Raw genomic sequence first — 18873 nt, forward strand, 5'->3', positions numbered from 1 at the left:
GCGCAGTCCATGTATGTGTCATAATTGTAACACTAGATTTACATTAGCAATCTATGTTCCTTTGATGACGCCTTGACAGGTGAATTCTCATCCTTGCATATTTGGCGAGTTCTGCCATGCCTATCCTACAATGTAAGACTAAATAATGTGACATATCATTGTTGCACTTATTGCGTGGATTTTACTCAATATAATTCTTTATATACCAATACCATTTCGTCATTGAATGTCTGATGTTGGCGACTCGTAGTGGTATTGCGGCATTTTCCGTGAGTGTGTTGTTCTCCTCCACCTCCTTCCAATTTTCAAGTGCGGTGTCTTGTAACAAGCAGGCGTGTCTCTAGATTTTTGGAGTACATTTAGCTGTAGTTGTCGTGGAATGATATCCATGTCTTCTTACTGTCTATTCAACCGCATCAGCTTGCTTTCAACCAATTTTAGACATTGGACCCGTGCTCAACGTGTCTTGAGTCGTCCTTCCTCTCTCGGCCTATCCAACGGGTCATCCGTGAACGTCAGAATTATACAAGTATCACTACTGACATGTCCTTACTTCAGCACACTGGTCCATCAACGTGTTATACCGAACTAGCAGAGTTACCCCTTCCTGTGTCTGCTCATTTCGTTGGCGGTGATGGTGCGTCCATCAACATAATCAGAGATCGTTGATAGACGCCCCCACAGTTGCACGCGTCACTTATTCTGTTCGCGATCACGAGCGTAACATCATACGATCCCTCACCAAGACTTTACCCGGGGGCACTTCTGACCATCAGATAACCTCCCACGATTCCCCTGAAAATAAGGCGTTTACAACGTCTCCTTCCAAGTCTCGTCAGGCAATCCTCCGAGAGGTTTCGAATGGCACAAGTACGAAACGATCCGTCGAAATTTGGGCCGGCACCCAGATAGAGGCTTCCTTAGATGTCACCAAGTACCACGATGCTTTCCATATAGATGGTGAGTTCATTTATCTATGAATGTCATGAAATGCTCGCTAATCAGATACCAGATTTCACATCGTCGCTCTCCTTCTCCCCATCGGAAACATCCCTTCTATATACGGCCGAAGCAAACGTCAACAGCGATGACGATCCTTCAGATGATCCTTACCCCAAATTCAGATACACCCCACACTTTGGCGAACGATCTCGCACCAAGAAAAGATCCACCATTTTTCTATTTTGCTGGACAAGGTCCACAGCTTTCACCAAGGCTGCTAAGCAAAACATGTTGCTCTTTGCCCTTTCATTGGCACAACCTACCCAAGTACCCGTCCTATTCGGCCAAGCTACTTTTGCGACGGAAGATGTCATCTACGCCAGTGGACACGAACACACAAAAGACGGCCGACTACTGGGGGTCAAGTGGTGTTTCAATCGTCCTATGGGCATATGGGAGATTAAACTTCCCAAGTCAGCAACCGTGCAAGGGACACCTTTTGGCACTAAAATCTCTTGCAATTCATTGAAGCTGACTCCACCAGAACGGTCTTGCCGTTCACCTCGTGTGTTATACGATGACAATCAGACGCCCATTAAACTCTTCTGGTTCTCAAATCCCGTCGGCGGTCCTCATGCATCTTGTGTTTCTCTGGAATCTCGCGACTTAACCACAGGTACCAACAAGGTCCTCGTGGACACCGTGATGGAGCCTACCCCCGAAAATGAATTTCCAGGTCTATATCCCGAGTATAACATGTCCTCCAGCCCGTTTTTGCATCGTGGAGACCGTATCTACATCGTGCTCCAATCCTTATGGCGCTCTCGTGCGACCATCCTCTTCATTAATACAGAATCAGGAGCAATTTCAGACGAGACAAAAATACACGACGATGAACCTCTGTATAGTTGGAGCTTACATGCTACAGACGACAAGTCGCGCTTCATCTGTTCAAGGAGCACGCCTACTACCCCATCCGAGGTATTACTAGGATATTTTGATCAACACGACAACCTCAATTGGAATGTCCTAGACAAGCCAACAATATCTTTCGCAAGTACGTCTCAGTCAATTTGGGTTCTTGCCAACTCTAATCACGCTTTTCAGCTGAAAAAGCGCTCAGCGATCTCACTGCGTCGATCATACCTATCGGTGCACGTCCTCCAACAGAGACTCTTGTTATTCAATCGAAGAAGGCTTCCACGGCATCTGGCCCGAAACCCATCTGCGTTACCATTCCACATGGAGGACCCCATGCATCATCGACAACAGCATTCTCCCCAGCTACTGCTGCACTAGCTCTAGAAGGATGTAAGTCTCTTCCAACTTCGCGACTACCGATCACTTACATACTCGCAGATACCCTCTCCCTTCCCAACTATACCGGCTCCATGGGATTCGGCGAGAAATACATCCAAAAACTCCTCGGGAACTGCGGAACAATGGACGTACAAGACGTCTTAGAGAGCGTCAACGAGCTCATTCGACTCGGTATCTCAGAGCATGGACGACAAGTCGTCCAAGGTGGAAGTCACGGCGGTTTCCTCGCCGCGCACCGTAAGACTCCTCCAAAAAATATAAACAACACCCTTTTCACACTGACACTCTCACACAGTGATAGGCCAATACCCAACCTTATTCAATGCAGCAGTGATGCGCAACCCCGTGATCAGCGCAGGCGAACTAGCAGCATCTGACATTCCTGACTGGGCCTGCGCCGAATTAGGGCTCCAGTTCACACCAGACTCACTGATGACACCCGCTACGTTCCAAACACTATTCGAAGCGTCGCCTATCGCGCACGTGGATGATGTACGCGCGCCTGTGTTGTTGTTGATTGGAGAAGACGATTTGCGTGTGGTACCGGCGCAGGGGTTGAGGTTTTATCATGCACTTAAGGGCAGGGAGAGGAGCGTGGAGATGTTGTGGTTTAAGGGGGAATCGCATTCGCTTGATGGGGTGGAGGCAGCGAGGGTTTCGTGGGAGGCTGGGAGAGATTGGTTCAAGAAGCTGGGTCAAAACCTAGTTGAGTAGTGGTAATACACTAAACACAGTCTTCCTGAGGGACAGTACCGTAAGGACCAACAATTTTGTGCTGCCGATCTTCCACCGAGATGTAAAATCTGGGATTGCAGCCAAGGACGACCTAGATCCCCCTTGATATGACGAAGTCGGTATATGAGGTGAACGGGATTGTGTACCTGTGAAATATGTTTGGTATTTTCCTTCACATCAGAACGTCTGAGCGACACAGGACAACGAGAACCATGATGCGGTCCTCGTCCATTGCTTGTTATATTCGACGTTACAACGAATCTTGATTTATTCGACAACGAGATAGGACTACATAACTGACAGCACTCCTTCACGCCCCCTGCACATATCACGCTAATTGTTACATGCACTGGCGAAAGCACATCAGTACTCGGACTCGGATGACGACGAGAAAAGACTCACTCACTCAGGCACTGTGCATGTAGTATTGAGCAAGCCTCAAAGATCATGAACAGGAGTAGGCCTTCCCATTGTTGATCAAGTGACAGCAATTATGGCAGTGGCACGGCGTCCAAGAAACGACAAGGCCATTACTTCCGCAATTATACCCGAAATCATACTCATTGTTGTAACCTTTGATGCCCCTTGAGCACGCCACTTTATTGATGGATGGTCATAAGCACGCTGTGTAGGGTCTGCACGTAGGCCGCAAAAGTGCTCACCAGGTTTGTTTTTGTCGCATTCGAAGTTTCCGGGGTTTATCACCAGGTCCTCGGAGGCGACGACTACGCCAGCCATTGCTGCGACAATGATCATAGGGATGAGTGAAGTGAATTTCATGGCTGAAACTTGTTGTTATTGTCTGAATCAAAGCCTACTACGCAGGCTTTTATACACATGTAGTGTAGGGGGCAGCCAAGCAATCTGCATGTGTCTGTATCACTGGATAAACAGATGCGAGCTCGCGATCCATGTCATAATTATGTTGAAGGCCTCAAATAATGTGCCGGACGCACTTCAGGAGTCCTCTTGGTATGGTTTGGTGAACTTCGGTCTATGATGATGATTTGTTCACCCGATTTCAGCGTACATTTTCAGGGACATTGTTGATATGGGTGAGAGGTGCGGAGGAACAATGAAAAGGTCGTGGGTGCGACGTGCTTCGAATCCTCCGATTCAACTTGTCGGCGTCATCCAGATTCCAGACAGACGAGCCATAGTACCTCGGGTCTAGACTCTAGGGTCCTGCTAGGAAGAATGAGTAGCCGAATATCTTGCACTCATTCGTTCAGCAATCAAGTGGCCAATCATCTTTCTGTGATATGACTGTCCGTGTGGGACCGCCGAGGACGAAGGGCAATGTTTTGGTTGAGTTTTTTAGTTGGCTTGTAATACCACTAATAGTATACGTAAGACTTTAGCTGGATGTATTTGGCCGAAACAGAGGACACGTGACCCCTTGCATGACTTTTCCTGTTTTGCTAGGCCTTTGGTCTGCCTGGGCCCCGACGACGTTTGGATGGGGCAGCTATTCAAACGTTCAACGTTCAACTGCTGGCAGAACGTCCACTTCAAGTTGAACAACCCTACCAGGTGAAAAACTATACGCTGAATCCAGTCTTCCCCCGCCGTTGTTGATACCAGCTCTCATTGTATTTGTCCATGAAGACAGTGCCAAACGGATCAACAGTTTTGCGCTATCACCATGAGAAAATACAATTCAAACATCCCGCGGCCGTCTAATGGCAGAGGTGTGAAAAAAGAAGCAGTTCGAGGACACATACGAACCTTCAAGCATTGAGCGGATGATCTGTGCTTCCTCGTGAGTCAATCTGTCAAGTCTGATATTAATTGATGTGTGTACGTAGGTAATAGGATTGGGCCCCCACCCTTAAAACGTTCGCTGGGAAGGGGCGTTCCAGGAATGCCGTTTCCTTCTGAATGATATGCAGCAAGGTTGTTAATCCCACAGACACAGGGGCGCTTCAATTCGGAAGATAACTACTCCAGGACCCGAGCAATGACACATCCCAAGGTGTAACCTTTCAAGACTACATCATGCTACCGCATGTATGGTATGAGAGCCTCTTTCAATGATGTTGAACGCAGCGCAATTTAATCGTGCGCTACAAACCCTCTCACCAAACATGTCACAGCGGCTCGAAGTTCAAAAGCATGCAATATCGCCGTCCATTTGGAATAACGCTCAAAGTCCAATCGTCTGCCAACCCATTTGGTATGCCGTACCTATATAATTGTCAACGTACGTACTTATATCAGTTACAGCACAACCCAACCAAGCCACCACCGCCGTGGTCAGCGTGGTCGCGGAACCCTGATTGACAATGATAGTGGCTGGCAGTTTTGTGAGCCTACGATTCAACTTGTACGGACGTTTGTTGAGGGACAGTGATATGCAAGCGGTTCAAGGTAGTTCATCGTCGATCAAGTTTTTTTGATTTTCATCGACCTCATCGCTCATAACTGGTCTCTACCACAGCAAAGCCAAACCTGCACAACACACAATGAGCCCACGCTTTTTGTCCACTGCAGGCTATGTGGATCGTGGTGTAGGTTTATTGAAGTTACATTGAAGTATACATTTGCACAATTTGCGTACCCTGTGGTCCGAATATCGGGAATATGCCTAGTAATGGGTCCCGTCACAATTCACACCAAAACTACTGGCCTGGATACTAGTTGGTGGTGAGGTCATGCGGGTACTGAGCACCGCTCAGGACTGTCATATCTCGTCACAAACATGTCCTACTCCTCGCAGAGACGCTTGACCATGCTTCCACAATTCACTTGGTTATTGAGTTTGTAAATGTATGGTCGGTGAGTGCATCTTCTGACTCGAGCTACAAATGTGAAAATTGCGTGAATTTATTATCATCCTCATAGACCAAAGCCGCGAAGTGCGTCCGGCACATTATTTGAGGCGTTCAAAGTTCAAGAAGGTGATGTCACAGAGCGTGAGCTGGCATCTGTTTATCCAGTGATACAGAGCTTCGCTGTCCTCCTTACACTACCTGTGTATAAAAGCCTGCGTAGTAGGCTTTGATCCAGACAACAACAAGTTTCAGCCATGAAATTCACTTCACTCACTCCTATGATCATTGCCGCAGCAATGGCTGGCGTAGTCGTCGCCTCCGAGGACCTGGTGATAAACCCCGGAAACTTTGAATGCGACAAAAACAAACCTGGTGAGCACTTTTGCGGCCTACGCGCAGACCTTAGACAATATGCTTATGACCATCCACCGATAAAGTGGCGTGCTCAAGGGGCATCAAAGGTTACAACAATGAGTATGATTTCGGATATAACTGCGGAAGTAACGGCCTCGTCGTTTCTTGGACGCCGTGCCACTGTCATAATTGCTGTCACTTGATTGACAATGGGAAAGCTTACTCCTGTTGATGAGCTTGGAGGCTTTCTCAACCGCGACACCACAGTGTCTGAGTGAGTCTGTCTTTTCTCGTTGTCTTCCGAGTCCGAGTACTGATGTGCTTGCTTTCGCCAGTGCACAGAACAATTAGCGTGATGCGTGCAGGATGGAGTGAAGGAGGGCTGTTAACAATTTGGCATGAAGTTCTGTGGCTAATTAAATCCGGTCGTGATCACGCTGTCTCGTTGTCCATAAATGTGATGTCAAATAAATCAGGCGATTGACAGGGGCCACATCACAGCTTTCATCGATCAAGTTGATAATTCACTTGCTAGATTCTAGTTTTATCCAACCCTCTAGGAGTACTCCGACACATTTACGCAATCATGCTCAGCTCTCTGTGTGTCGCCCAGATGCTCTGGTGCGAAGGAAAAATGTATTTCAGAGATGGGTGAATTTAACACTGCAGTCGGTGAACGGCGAACACGCTTTCCAACCCACAGACCCGAACACCAAACTACGCAAACATATAATCCTTGCTCACATCCTGGATCCCACACGCCGCCCACATAATGTCAGCCAACTCGATAAGGGAGGAGACTAGACCCCGGCAATCATTAAGGCATTCGCCCTCCCACGGAATCCTCACCCAAGACCTAGCTAAATCGAAAAAAAAATCATGTGCGGTTGACAGGACTTCCAACAGGATAAGTCTTCAATGCTGGGCATCATCAGGAACTACTCCGTGTTCTGCGTTCCGATTTCTGCGCTGTTCAAAACATGTTCAAATATGGACGTAGAGCGAAGGGGTTCAACTTGTGCATGTGCAGGAATTTCCACGAGTCTACAGACGCGGCAAGCGCTTCCAACACGACTTTAGAGGAGAAGCCAGGACCTTAGTAGAAGCTGACCAGTTGTACGTTCCAGATCCGAGTGTGTGGCAGTAGAACGTCTCGATCATCGTCATGCATTATGATCTCGGCCAAAGCGAATCATGACAGTGGGATCCTCTTTGTATTTTGTTGACACGCCAGCCGCTAGAACAGGTATACCGTGAAGGAAGTAGATATGGAGACGCGGATACGGAACCTCGAGGTGAGTTATAACCGTGTTAGATGAGGGATGGTACCTGTCTGACTCTGAAGTTGGTTGTCCTTGGTGTAACGTCGTCTCATCCCATTTTGAGATCGACTGCACTTCTCCTGCAGATCCTAGACTTTTAACCATCATGTACATACAGCGTTCAGGTGATCATGAGCACTTTATGACTGGATGGTGTACATACTATGGGTTGGTCATGCAAGTTGCCTGCGAGGAACATTATTGGACGTTACATAATGCAACGTCCTATGACCGCCGACCGGATCAATTGGTTTCAATTGTGCATGCCATATTATTCGATATAGCCCTGAGCAACCTCCCCTGGACCTACTACGAGGTGGGAGCCGTTGCATTAAGGTCAGTATAACATGAGTATTTCGCGGATCAAGATATATTTGTACTCTCACGATGTGGAATGATTTGTATGGAACGATTGTCTTCATCTGCATAGTGGAAACTTGGCGTGATTGCTGTTCTTGAACTTACGGATCGATTCTTTAACCAGCAGCAGCTATAAAGCGCGTGAGCGCAGAAACTGACAAACAACCAACACAAAAACAAACCCGCACCTGGCTTTAAAATATCGCACTTTTGAAGGTAAGGTCCACTCACCTCACCGACACGTAGATCCTACTCATGACACTGATGGTCTAGATGAATTTCTTGACGATCATTCTCCTTGCATTTACGGCTGTTAGTCCTCTGAGTGCACGAGCAATGCCTAGCTCCGAGGCCTCATGCGTTTGGCAAGCGTGTGGGGTTGACAGCACGTGCACGGAATCGGGTTTAGTGAGCATCAGGACATGCGAGAAGAATGGTGTCGTGATGGATCAGCTGTGTTGCAAGTACTAGCTGGTGTCAGGAATGCATTGTAACACAAATGAGGGGCCCGGGTATGTCAGCGATGTCACTCTTTATCAGAACATGTACTGACCACAAAATAGAGGCGAAAAAAATTCTGCTCACACGCTGAACTACGATAAAGCATCCCAAAAGATTCTCGTCTCGCAGATTGCCTGTAGTAGCATCCTCAGTCGGCCTTGTAAAGACTTTTCTGTCTCGCACTTGTCAACTATCGCCAAGAAATTAGACTTGTTCTTGATAACCAACTGTATAGACTTGGTACAGACCTTATGATCGTTTCAGGAAGGACGCCACTCGACTGAAAGTTTGAAGATAACGAGAGCGTTATATCGCAATGGCAGTCGCATATTTCCCGATAGACTCAGACGGAGTATGTTGACGGCTTTGTATGACCATAGGCTTCGTCTACAGGCATTGAGGAAAGGTGTTTAATAAGATGAGGGGAAATGGGTCGTTCGCCCCCTCAGAAGCTTCACCCAATAAAGGTCATAGATCCGGCTCACCAAGCATGATGCGGAGTCGCTTTTACGTTCTCCTAGTACTGCCTGACAACGCAGAGAAGTAGCTTTAGCTATGCATGTCAGATAGTCTTGATAATGAAGCGGCAGTCGCAGGAGAAGTAGAAGAAGGAGCCACTGCCTGTACTGGGAATGTGAGTTGGGAGAGGATGTATTTAGATGTGAGGAAGGGGAGGTAATGGTGTGTGAGATCTAGAGAGAAGTACTTGGTGTTTGCGTAGCCCGCGGGAGACCCACATGATGCGTAGTCTTTGAATTTGAAATTGTTCATCACGGAGGGAAGCGGGTTCGTTCCCGAGGTGGCCCCATGAGTAATACCGTCAGTTCAATCGGACTCGGTAGAATCGTTCGGCTTCTTCTGCGTGCATCGCTTCCGGCGGTTTGCATTTTTTTTGCAATACTGCCTTGCGGAATACACTGGATTTTACTCTTGCTTTTGTGTGCTAATGTGAGTGACGTCAGCCTCTGTGTAGCTTTTGCTGACGTAATGTCAACTTCAATGATGCTGTACAGTATTTTTCAGTTGGTTCTTGACCAGTGTCCGGTCGACCATCCTGGCCACGCAGCGGCTCTCATCGACCTCGGGTGGGCATGCCTTCGAGGTTATATTCGAAAGGATATTCAACATTGATATTATCACTTCGCTCTTCCGCAAAGCCCTTGCATTGCGTCCGCAGGGCCATTCCGATCACACACTATCTCTCGATCGTCTCATTTTCGCATTGATCTGGTGCTACAGCAAGGAGCAATCCGCCGCCTACATTCAGGAATCCGCGCAGCTATGCTGCAAGCGACTGCCCCTCTGCCCAGAGGGTACCTGCCTTTGTAGCATCGGCGTAGATGGCGCGGTGAAATATGTGATCAGTTTATGCAGTAATCTTCCCATCGACGGATCTGACGCAGGCATCCACCTTCAACGAGTCGTGCTCGAGCTCAGTCCTATGGGCCATGAATTCCATCCAAGAGCACTTGACCAGCTAGCACAGGCAGTTGAGGCATACTTTGACCAGCATGGCAGCATTTGATGATCTAGAAGAGAGCGTATGTGAATCGAATTCAAAGAACTGCTGACTTTAGGAACTGCTCAAACATGTTCAAACATAGACATGAGTAGAGTAAAGGGGTTCAAACGTTCAAGTTGTACATGTGCGGGAATTTCCACCACGTTGGATTCAGAGTCTACAGACGTGGCAGACTAAAGAAGCATAAGAAAGCGCTTCCAAAACAACTTTAGAGGAGAAGCCAGGATCTTAGTAAAGCTGGCCAGTTGTGCGTTCCAGATCCGACTGTGTGGCAGTAGAACGTCTCGACCATTGTCATGTATTATGATCTCGGCCATAGCGAATCATGACGACGTGATCCTCTCTGAATTCCATCGACACGCTAGCCGCTAGAACAGGTATACCGGGAAGGAAGTAGACATGGAGACGAAGATGCGACGGTGAGCCATAATTTTGTTTGATGAGGGACGATACCTGTCTGACGCTGGTTGTCCTTACTGTAACGTCATCTCACCCCATTTTGAGATCGACTTCACTTCACCTGCAGATCCTAGATCTCCGATCATCTTGTATATACAACGCACATCCAGGTGGTCACGAGTGTTTTGTGACTACAGTTGCGGACAAATAACCGTTCTGGGCAAACAAGGTGGTAATCGGTTGACTGCCTCGATCGCTGTGGTTGGAAATGTGGAACTTGAAAACGAGGTGTAGACAGGATCATGCGCCCGGGCACAAAGTAATTCACTGCGAACAAAGTGGTTAGGTTTGAGTGGAATTCATTTAGGCACTCAATATGGCCCGGGTTTGAGCAAGTCGGGGACTGGCGCGGGCGCCGCTACGATGTACCTACATAATGTGAGATGACTCGGAGGTTGTCAGATTATTGGACATTAATACATAATACAAAGGACTTTCCTGTAACCGGATCAAATTGATTGGCTTCAATCATACACAGCAGCTATATTATTTGATGTAGCCCTGACGGGCCTCCCCTAGACCTACTACGAGGTGGGAACCAGTGCATTAAGTCGGTGTAACTAGAGTATGTAATATGTAAGAATCAAGAGATTCAGGCCGCATCTCACGATGTGGAGTGGTTTATATGGAACGATTGTCTTCGTCCGCCTAGGGAAGACCAGACGTAATTGCTATTTCAAACTTGTGGATTAATACTTGAACCAGTAGCAGCTATAATGCGCGCGAGTACAAAACTGACGAACTACCAACAAAAAACAAACCCGCACCTTGCTTTAAAATCAAGCACTTTTGACGGTAAGGATCACCTCACCAACCTGTAGATCCAACTTATGACACTGATGGTCTAGATGAATTTCTTGATGATCATTGTCCTGGCACATACGGCTGTTAGTCCTCTTAGTGTACGAGCAATGCCCACATGCACTTGGAAATTGTGTGGGAGTATAAACCAGTCGGCTAAATTCTGTTGTGAGTAGGAGCTATAGCTAGTGTCTGGAAAGCATTGTAATGCAAATGAGGGGGTTGTGTAAGTCAGTGATAAACTCTTTATCAGAACACGTACTGACCGCAAAATAGAGGCGAAAACAGTTCTGCTCACACGTTGAGCGATATAGTATTCCCAAAAGATTCCTACTGTGGTAGCATCTTTAGTCATCGTAAAAACTTTTCTGTCTCGCACTGGTCAACTATCGTCGTAAAATCAAACTCATTTTTGATAACTGACTGGTGTATTATGGTGATTCGTCGAGGGTTGAGGTATTACTACGGTATCGAGGGGGGGACAGGCACTTATGAAACAGAAATGTTTACACGAACATGGCTCATAGGACGTAATTCTGTGTTGAGATCCAAAGAAATACCAAAAATTGTCGTCGTCGTTCCAACCTTTGATGCCCGTTGAGCACTCCAGTGTATCTGCGGCAGATACGATCATAATGATGAGCGAAGTGGATTTCGTGGCTGAAACTTGATGGTGTTTTGTGAGTCAAACATTAGTACCGTAGCTTTTAACTTTTATACACAAGAAATCTACGTGTGCTTGCATCGCTGGATGCTCTGTAATGCAGCAGATGCCGGCCAATGCTCCGTGGGTGCATATGATACATTCATGTGCGCAAGTACCAGTGCATCTGTGATATACAGTGCTCAACAAAACGTTAGCTCACTCCGAAGCAAAGTATTTAAACGCATGAAAGATCAACGTACAGGTTCTCGCAGCACCAACTACTTTAAAAGCCACATGCATGTCCCATTCGACCAGGTTAAAGGGACGTGTTATCCAGGACCAGGGTGATCTCTTGCACTGGGCGTGATTTGAAGGACTGAAGGCTCTATAAAGTCACCTCCGAATCACGCATTTCGCAATTGCAGGCGGCGCCGTATCCGACCACCATGAAGTCCGTTCAAGGGTGGTTTAGGGCCGGCTGTGTCGCGTTGATGATGTAATCCAAGACCACAACAATCATGTTATTATTATTCGTCGCGGTCCACAACAGAATAAACCACCTTCCACCTTTTTTTGTTCTATTTAACAGAGGACCATGTCTTCAAGTCCATCACCGTTGTCTCCCGTAGCGTTTGCAATGTCTTCAGCTCCAGCGAGCACAGCTGCATCATCACCTCCACCCAGTGAAGAAGGGCAATTAAATAGAGCACACAAGAGTACGCGCGAGGTGGGTCAAACCCATAATACAGTGCGCTGTTTTCTGTACTGACTTTTTTGTGGGACAGTCCTCAGAGATGGTAGAATCAATAGAAGACGAGGTAGAAGTGTCCCCATCCCTCGTTCGAACACGTCCTGACGCATCTAACCTAGGAATTCCAAGAACGCTTCTCCCGCCTCGAACGACTCCTCGAAAAGTCCTTCACGTATTCCAAATTACTAGGAGCGCAGATGGACAAGGAAAAGCGTGCATGCGCACTCCGAGCCGCCATGCAAGCTGCCGCGCCCTCAAAATCGGAGTCTTCAAGAAGGCGCCTTCCGAGACGTGGAAAGAAGCGCGTACGCGTAGAGGAGTCTGATGAGGAGGAGGCGCCTCCTGTGAAACAAGAGATTCAGGAACCTCCTACATCTGAAGGGGAGAATGGTCAGCGCCCGAAGTTCCCTCAGCCTGCATTAGTCACAGGGACAACGTTAAAGGATTATCAACTGGAAGGAGTGGAATGGATGGTGAGTTTGGATAAGAATGGGGTTTCTGGTATCCTTGGTAAGCCCTCGACCTCTAATAGTCGCGTTCGAGATTTACAAGTTTATGGTAGCGGATGAGATGGGTCTAGGCAAGGTAATGTGACTGATTTTCATTCTTTTGAATTACCGCTAACGAATGTCCTCAGACCTTGCAAACGATCGCATTCAATGCACACCTACGCGGCCTCGGTCATTACCAACCTTTCCTTATTGTCTGCCCTTTGAGCGTCCTGCATAACTGGATAGAGGAATTCCACAAATTTGCGCCTACTGTAAGCCTTCTACCCATACATATCTTCTCTCTAATATCGACCATCTCTTTAGATACCCGTTTGCATGTATCACGGTACTCCAGCTGAGCGTGCTGACCTTCGCCGGACCATCATGCGAGCACCGGACGCTTCAGAAGAAGTTACGATCAAGACGCAACACAAACGAAAGGGAAAGGGGACGAAAGCACCGGCCCGTAAAGCTCCTACGCCGAAGCGTAAAATAAATGGCAGACTCACTAAGAGGCGCAAGATAGATGCGGATGATGAGGACAACTTACAGGCAGACGATGTCGACGAAGATACCTCAGACGTTGAAGACGACGTCCATATACCCACTACTAGCGATACCCTCCCTCCACAGACTCTTGCTTCTTTCCCGGTCATCGTCACCACCTACGAAATGATTCTCAAAGACCGTGTACATCTTGCCACTTATAATTGGGGTTATATCGTCGTAGATGAGGGCCATAGGTTGAAAAATCTCGACTGCAAGCTCATGCAAGAGATTAAGAAATACCCGAGCGCAGGTCGGATGATTCTTACTGGAACACCACTACATGTAAGGTTCTTTCAGCATGCCAACGTCTCGCTCACTCGCGTTCTGCAGAATAATTTGGCAGAGTTGTGGTCTTTGCTGAACTTTATACTACCTGATATTTTTGATGATCTGGATACGTTCCAGGAATGGTTCGTGCTCTTTTTCTCGCATCGTTAGTGCTTGGGCCCACAGGAAATTTAGGTTCAACCTCGGAACCATGCAATCTCGCCTCTCTGAAGACCAATCATCTCAATTGATTGGCACCCTTCATGGCATCTTGAAACCTTTCCTCCTTCGACGACTGAAGGCGGACGTCGAGGGCCTCCCACCAAAGAAGGAATATGTTCTGTACGCTCCCCTAAGCATGGGCCAACGCGACTTGTACGATAACATCCTGGATGGGTCGTTACGAAACTTCCTCCTTGGCGTCTCCAAAGAAGTGGCAGTCGAGAAGGTCGCCGAGGTCGATGTGGATGCGCCGATGCAGCTTCGGAAGCAGAAAAAGAGACAATACAACCTTGACGGTGATGATGATAAATACTTTGAGATGCTCGAGGACGGTGAAGTGGTCAAGGCTAAAGGGCCAAAGGAAGATGTCTCTGAGCTGGGAAAACAGCACCAGCAGCTTGCGACTCGTTGGTCTTTTATTTTTTATTGGCTTCTTCTGACTGACTGTCGCATCTAGGGAAGCAAATTAATAATATGAAACTTCAGAACGCCGTCATGCAGCTACGCAAAGTATGCTCGCATCCGTTTTTGTTCAACTGGCCGGTCATACCAGGGACTCAAGAGCTCGTGCTCGATGACCAGCTGGTAAACGCGAGCGGAAAGATGATGATCCTCGATCGTCTACTAGACGAACTATTTCGCAGAAAACACAAGGTCTTGCTCTTCAGCCAATTTACCACCATGTTAGACGTCCTCGAGGTTCGTCCGTCCGTTTAGTTATTTATTTGTTCGTCGTGCTCAAGCCCTCGGTACAGGACTGGGCTACAGAATTGAAGGGCTGGTCGATATGTCGCATCGACGGATCAACAGCGCCTCTGGACCGTCGCGAACAGATGAACAAGTTCCAGCAAGGAGGCGACTCTCATGATGCTCCGAAGTTGTTCCTCCTTAGCACTCGCGCAGGCGGCCTAGGCATCAATTTGACAGCTGCCGACACGGTGATCTTTTACGATCAGGATTGGAACCCGCAGATGGATATTCAAGCTCAAGACCGAGCGCATCGTATCGGCCAGACAAAACCCGTTTTAGTGTTCCGACTTGTTACGGCGCATACTATTGAGACGAGGATCATGCATCGTGCGACGGAGAAGAGGAAACTTGAGGCGCTGGTTATAGCCAAGGGTAGGTCCCAGTCCAGACAGCAGTTTTGTGGTTCTGCCGCTCACACAACTGCTCTCGCAGGCAAATTTAAACTCCCCGGACAATCAGGAGGACCCCCAAAATCAAACGCACAATCAATCACGGAGCTCACAGCTGATCTCTTAAAGCTAGAAGGCGAACAGATCGACGTGGTGACGAATACCTCTGCGGAGGGTAAAAAGCGGGTATTGTCAGACGAAGACCTCGACATGTTACTTGACCGGAGTGAAGCTGTGTTTACGAATAGGAAGAAGGGATGGAAGAGTGAGGAAGATGGGGCTGGGAAGCGTGCGGCATTTGCTGTATATGAGGCGCCTGTGCATCAGGGGAATGAGCTGGTGGCGAAGATTATGGGGGAGGATGTTTCTGAGTGAGTGTTTAGCTGGGTGGTGGTTGAGGATATGCAAATATTGTGCATTTGGATTACTACGGTTGATAATTGCGCTGTAAGGCTGTACATGGACGCTTAACTCGTCGTAGATCATCGATCATCAATTAAATGCTTGTTTCGTGTATAATCTATAATGATATCATGGGCAATGCCCCCACCTGCGGCTTATTCAAGACAGGTGAAACACTGTCTTTTACACTCGTTTTGCATCCCACCGGCGAACCTCCGAAGCGTTATTTTTGTGCGCTGAGCAGTTGATAGTGTATGTTCGGACAGCGTGATCCAAACCACAACTGGAAGACTGATAGGATTGCCTACAATCAATCGAAATTATCTTGCTCATTGATCAGCGTCTTTGGTGAGATCGTGTAGCTTGGACATAGTCAAGGTCAGGAAGAGATCGCTTAGCAGTAAGGTCTCGGGCGTGCCGGAGGACGTTATATCGTGCTTTGATTTCCGCAAGTATGTATTTTGTTTCTGTTTCTTTGACGTGTTTTTTTAAATCGAATTAGATCTGGGATAGAGTAAAGTTAAGTCGGGTGATACCAGTGAGTTGGTTGTCGTGAAAGACGCTGAAAATAGTGAAGGGCTTCGTTTCTGCTTGGTTGCGTTTCTTCTGCTGGGTGGCCTGATTTTTTACAGTGAGTGACGCGGACGTCAAAGAGAAAGACCTTCATGTGAGTCTTATCCGGAATCCGGATGTCGAGATACCAAGTAACTTGGGTTGTGGGTACTACGGCGACTCGGAAACTGGGAGCAAAAACAAAACAAAAGATCTCCCGCTCCCTGAAGTACACCCAGCGAGTGTCTGTCGCATCGAACTACACAGTACTGCTAGTTGACATGTGCACGCGCTCCTGGAAAATCATTCGGCGAGGCCCCAGCACAAAGAACTGCATAAACAAGAGAAATTGACTGAGACCAGAATAAACCTGAGATTCTGAGGAATACGGGTCCTACGAAAATGACGAACCGTGATGCACCAACCAGTGCCCAGCACGGATCCCCACTGCGTGCACATTCAGACACGATTGTCTCGTTGGCCATCTCGCCTGACGGCGAGCTAATATCCAGCGCGTCCGTTGACGGCATCGCTAGGCTGTAGAGCGCGACCATCCGCAAACCTTTCGGTCATGTGCTCCAGCATGCCAAAACAAAACTGGCCGTTTGGCGAGAAGGCTACTGTGGATACTTGTCGCCACCGGCGGCCGAGAAAGCATGAAATTTCTGTGGGATATCTCCCTGGAGATCATCTCCACGAACGCAATCATTAATATGTCACTGCACTCTTTGAATAAAATTATGCCGCGGACTCCCGGAGCGTGAGCTGGCATCTGTTTCATGGCCAAGCATGCAGTAATGGCAAACACAGGTAACCCCTATGCTGCTTGTGCATAAAAGCCAGCGTACTGACTTTGGACTCAGAAAACGCCATCAAGTTTCAGCAATGAAATTCACTTCACTCACCACCACGATCATTTCTGCTGCAGCGATTGCCGGCGTAGCTATCGCATCCGAGCTGGCGACAACACCCCTAGGCTCACCATGCTACCCCCCTGGTGAGCACTTTGCGATGCAGCCCTTAGACAGCATGCTTACGGCTATCCGCAGATACATTGGAGTGCTCAACAGGCATCTTGGGTTGGAACGACAACAACGATTTCGCATATTACTGTGGATCTGATAACACAATTACATCCTACACGGCGTGTTCGTGTAAAGATTGCTGTGCCCTGAATGCCAGTAAGGGCACCGCCACTTGTTGAGCCTAGGTGAGCTTGTCCGCCTTTCGGGTCCGAGTGTTGATATATCGTTGATGTGCTGGCTTAGTGCTCATGAGACGTGCAAGAGGGCGTGAAGGAGTGCTGTAACGTCATGTCAATAATATGGGATGAAATTTGGTGTGCGAGGACGCGTCGTTGGGCTTCATCTTTGCTAAATCATGAGGTACCCTCCAGATCACTAATCAAAGCACCTTGGAAGTGACGATTAGGATTCTTGGCCGCACGTGCCAAAACAGTAGTTTAGGGCCGGGTCTCACGCGTTTTGATAGTGTCACTTCTGTTCTGACTTTCATACTTGCATACACCGGCTCAAATATTGACTCGCTGCCAGACGCTAATTAATTATGCTGTTGGAAAATATCGACATCGTGCACGTGTACAGCATTGGAATTTGGACACTTATCATACTCGCAAGTACTTAGGCTCGTGTCACACGAGTCGTGTGTCTTCTGTCAGGCAGATATCTAGTAAGTCTTTACACTCTGTACGTTTCCTGAAAAGATCTCACTGTTCAAAGCTAAATAAGTGCAGGAAAAATAACAGCAGTACCAGTAGTACCAGTAGGAAGCTTAAGATGTATCAAACGCCGCTGTCTTTTCCCCACATTGTTCGTCGCCAATGATTACAAGCCATTACTATCATGACTCCACCTCTTCAATGTCTTCACCTTTCAGTTACCGTCAACTGGATAGAACTCCTAAGCCTGGTTGTTATAGAAGTTGACGGGAGGGGAGAGGATAATCTGCGTCCTTGAGTATGTACAATTTGTCCAGTTCATCAGACGAGCTTACCTGGATCAAGCTCTCTCCATTTGCCAGCACCAGCTGCCAGACGAGCTCAGAGTTATATACCTGAATCCTGAGAGCGTTGTTTGAGCCTGAATACAAACGACTGAAAAAGGATACTTACTCATATTTTCCATCTTTCCTCTCTTTGGAGTTTGAAAGTGGTTTTGATGGAGGTTCCTATGATCCCAGCGCCCGTGATTTTTCTGTTATTAATTTCAACTTCAAGCTAAAGCAGGTGATGTACTCACAATTTCTTCATCAGAGATTCCAGCGTAACCGTTGGACGCGAGGTCGACCAACTGCACCAGACCCTACCAACCGGCACGTTCTGGCTGCCTGTGTTATAGATGATGACAGGAGCGCCGTCAGTAACATTGCCTCCCCCTCAGATCGATATCTTGGTTGGCATACTGGATGTTGTTGATCACGTATGTACCCAGAACTGGGATAGTCATGGTTGTAACATAATTCAAAAGGTGTGGAGATTCGTTCCCTTGTGTCCTTTGCACCTTCTAATGTCATGTCAAGTTCGTTTTGTGGGTCACCTCACAAGAGGCCAGAAGGACCACCATCGCGGTATAAACCCCTCCCTCCACGTCGCACACATTGAGCCCAGAGAAGGGATTCCTGGGTCCTTACGAAGATTGTATCGAGGTACGAGAATGAATCTATTCCCTCTATTCCTGGATCCAAGTGTGACGGTGAGTAACTTGGATCCTTGGTACGAGTGTATGGGAGATTGACTGACTTGGTT

General features: G+C 47.7%; 5 protein-coding genes across 5 annotated transcripts; 4 read left to right on the plus strand and 1 right to left on the minus strand.

The window, feature by feature from the left end:
- Positions 1–543: 543 nt before the first annotated feature.
- On the plus strand, positions 544–2976 carry DEU56DRAFT_873981 (Alpha/Beta hydrolase protein; the record flags this gene model as incomplete). The annotated part of the gene is made up of 6 exons (XM_041355906.1): positions 544–637; positions 685–960; positions 1073–1999; positions 2050–2253; positions 2302–2499; positions 2558–2976. The coding sequence occupies 6 exons, from the start codon at positions 544–546 to the stop codon at positions 2974–2976; spliced, it is 2118 nt and encodes a 705-aa protein (XP_041202292.1).
- A 423-nt stretch (positions 2977–3399) lies between these two features.
- On the minus strand, positions 3400–3781 carry DEU56DRAFT_837403 (uncharacterized protein). Its single transcript, XM_041354836.1, has 2 exons — positions 3660–3781; positions 3400–3594 (listed from the first exon to the last, which is right to left on the minus strand). Exons 1-2 carry the CDS (start codon positions 3775–3777, stop codon positions 3443–3445), a joined length of 270 nt encoding a protein of 89 aa, XP_041202293.1. The 5' UTR covers positions 3778–3781; the 3' UTR covers positions 3400–3442.
- Positions 3782–6021: 2240 nt separating this feature from the next.
- Positions 6022–6378, plus strand: DEU56DRAFT_837408 (uncharacterized protein). Its single transcript, XM_041354837.1, has 2 exons — positions 6022–6143; positions 6209–6378. Exons 1-2 carry the CDS (start codon positions 6026–6028, stop codon positions 6355–6357), a joined length of 267 nt encoding a protein of 88 aa, XP_041202294.1. The 5' UTR covers positions 6022–6025; the 3' UTR covers positions 6358–6378.
- A 2489-nt stretch (positions 6379–8867) lies between these two features.
- On the plus strand, positions 8868–9833 carry DEU56DRAFT_904935 (uncharacterized protein; the record flags this gene model as incomplete). Its single annotated transcript, XM_041356691.1, has 3 exons — positions 8868–8942; positions 9057–9094; positions 9332–9833. 3 exons carry the CDS (start codon positions 8868–8870, stop codon positions 9831–9833), a joined length of 615 nt encoding a protein of 204 aa, XP_041202295.1.
- A 2414-nt stretch (positions 9834–12247) lies between these two features.
- DEU56DRAFT_137954 (SNF2 family N-terminal domain-containing protein) lies at positions 12248–15706 on the plus strand. The gene is made up of 11 exons (XM_041344731.1): positions 12248–12463; positions 12522–12554; positions 12607–12997; positions 13050–13072; positions 13125–13250; positions 13303–13809; positions 13858–13937; positions 13990–14423; positions 14474–14715; positions 14772–15138; positions 15199–15706. The coding sequence occupies exons 1-11, from the start codon at positions 12332–12334 to the stop codon at positions 15528–15530; spliced, it is 2667 nt and encodes an 888-aa protein (XP_041202296.1). The 5' UTR covers positions 12248–12331; the 3' UTR covers positions 15531–15706.
- Positions 15707–18873: the final 3167 nt, after the last annotated feature.

The sequence above is a fragment of the Suillus clintonianus genome, assembly GCF_016758775.1.
Source record: "Suillus clintonianus strain FC179 chromosome Unknown DEU56scaffold_142, whole genome shotgun sequence".
Taxonomy (NCBI): domain Eukaryota; kingdom Fungi; phylum Basidiomycota; class Agaricomycetes; order Boletales; family Suillaceae; genus Suillus; species Suillus clintonianus.

What these genes read in the sequence shown, in the direction of transcription:
- DEU56DRAFT_837408 (XM_041354837.1), top strand. Translation starts at nt 6,026, where the DNA reads ATGAAATTCACTTCACTCACTCCTATGATCATTGCCGCAGCAATGGCT. An exon ending in ATGCGACAAAAACAAACCTG is followed by an intron (nt 6,144 to 6,208) that starts GTGAGCACTTTT and finishes CCACCGATAAAG; the next exon opens with TGGCGTGCTCAAGGGGCATC.
- DEU56DRAFT_137954 (XM_041344731.1), top strand. Translation starts at nt 12,332, where the DNA reads ATGTCTTCAAGTCCATCACCGTTGTCTCCCGTAGCGTTTGCAATGTCT. An exon ending in TTACTGGAACACCACTACAT is followed by an intron (nt 13,810 to 13,857) that starts GTAAGGTTCTTT and finishes CGCGTTCTGCAG; the next exon opens with AATAATTTGGCAGAGTTGTG. An exon ending in GGCGCTGGTTATAGCCAAGG is followed by an intron (nt 15,139 to 15,198) that starts GTAGGTCCCAGT and finishes CTGCTCTCGCAG; the next exon opens with GCAAATTTAAACTCCCCGGA.
- DEU56DRAFT_837403 (XM_041354836.1), bottom strand. Translation starts at nt 3,777, where the DNA reads ATGAAATTCACTTCACTCATCCCTATGATCATTGTCGCAGCAATGGCT. An exon ending in ATGCGACAAAAACAAACCTG is followed by an intron (nt 3,595 to 3,659) that starts GTGAGCACTTTT and finishes CCATCAATAAAG; the next exon opens with TGGCGTGCTCAAGGGGCATC.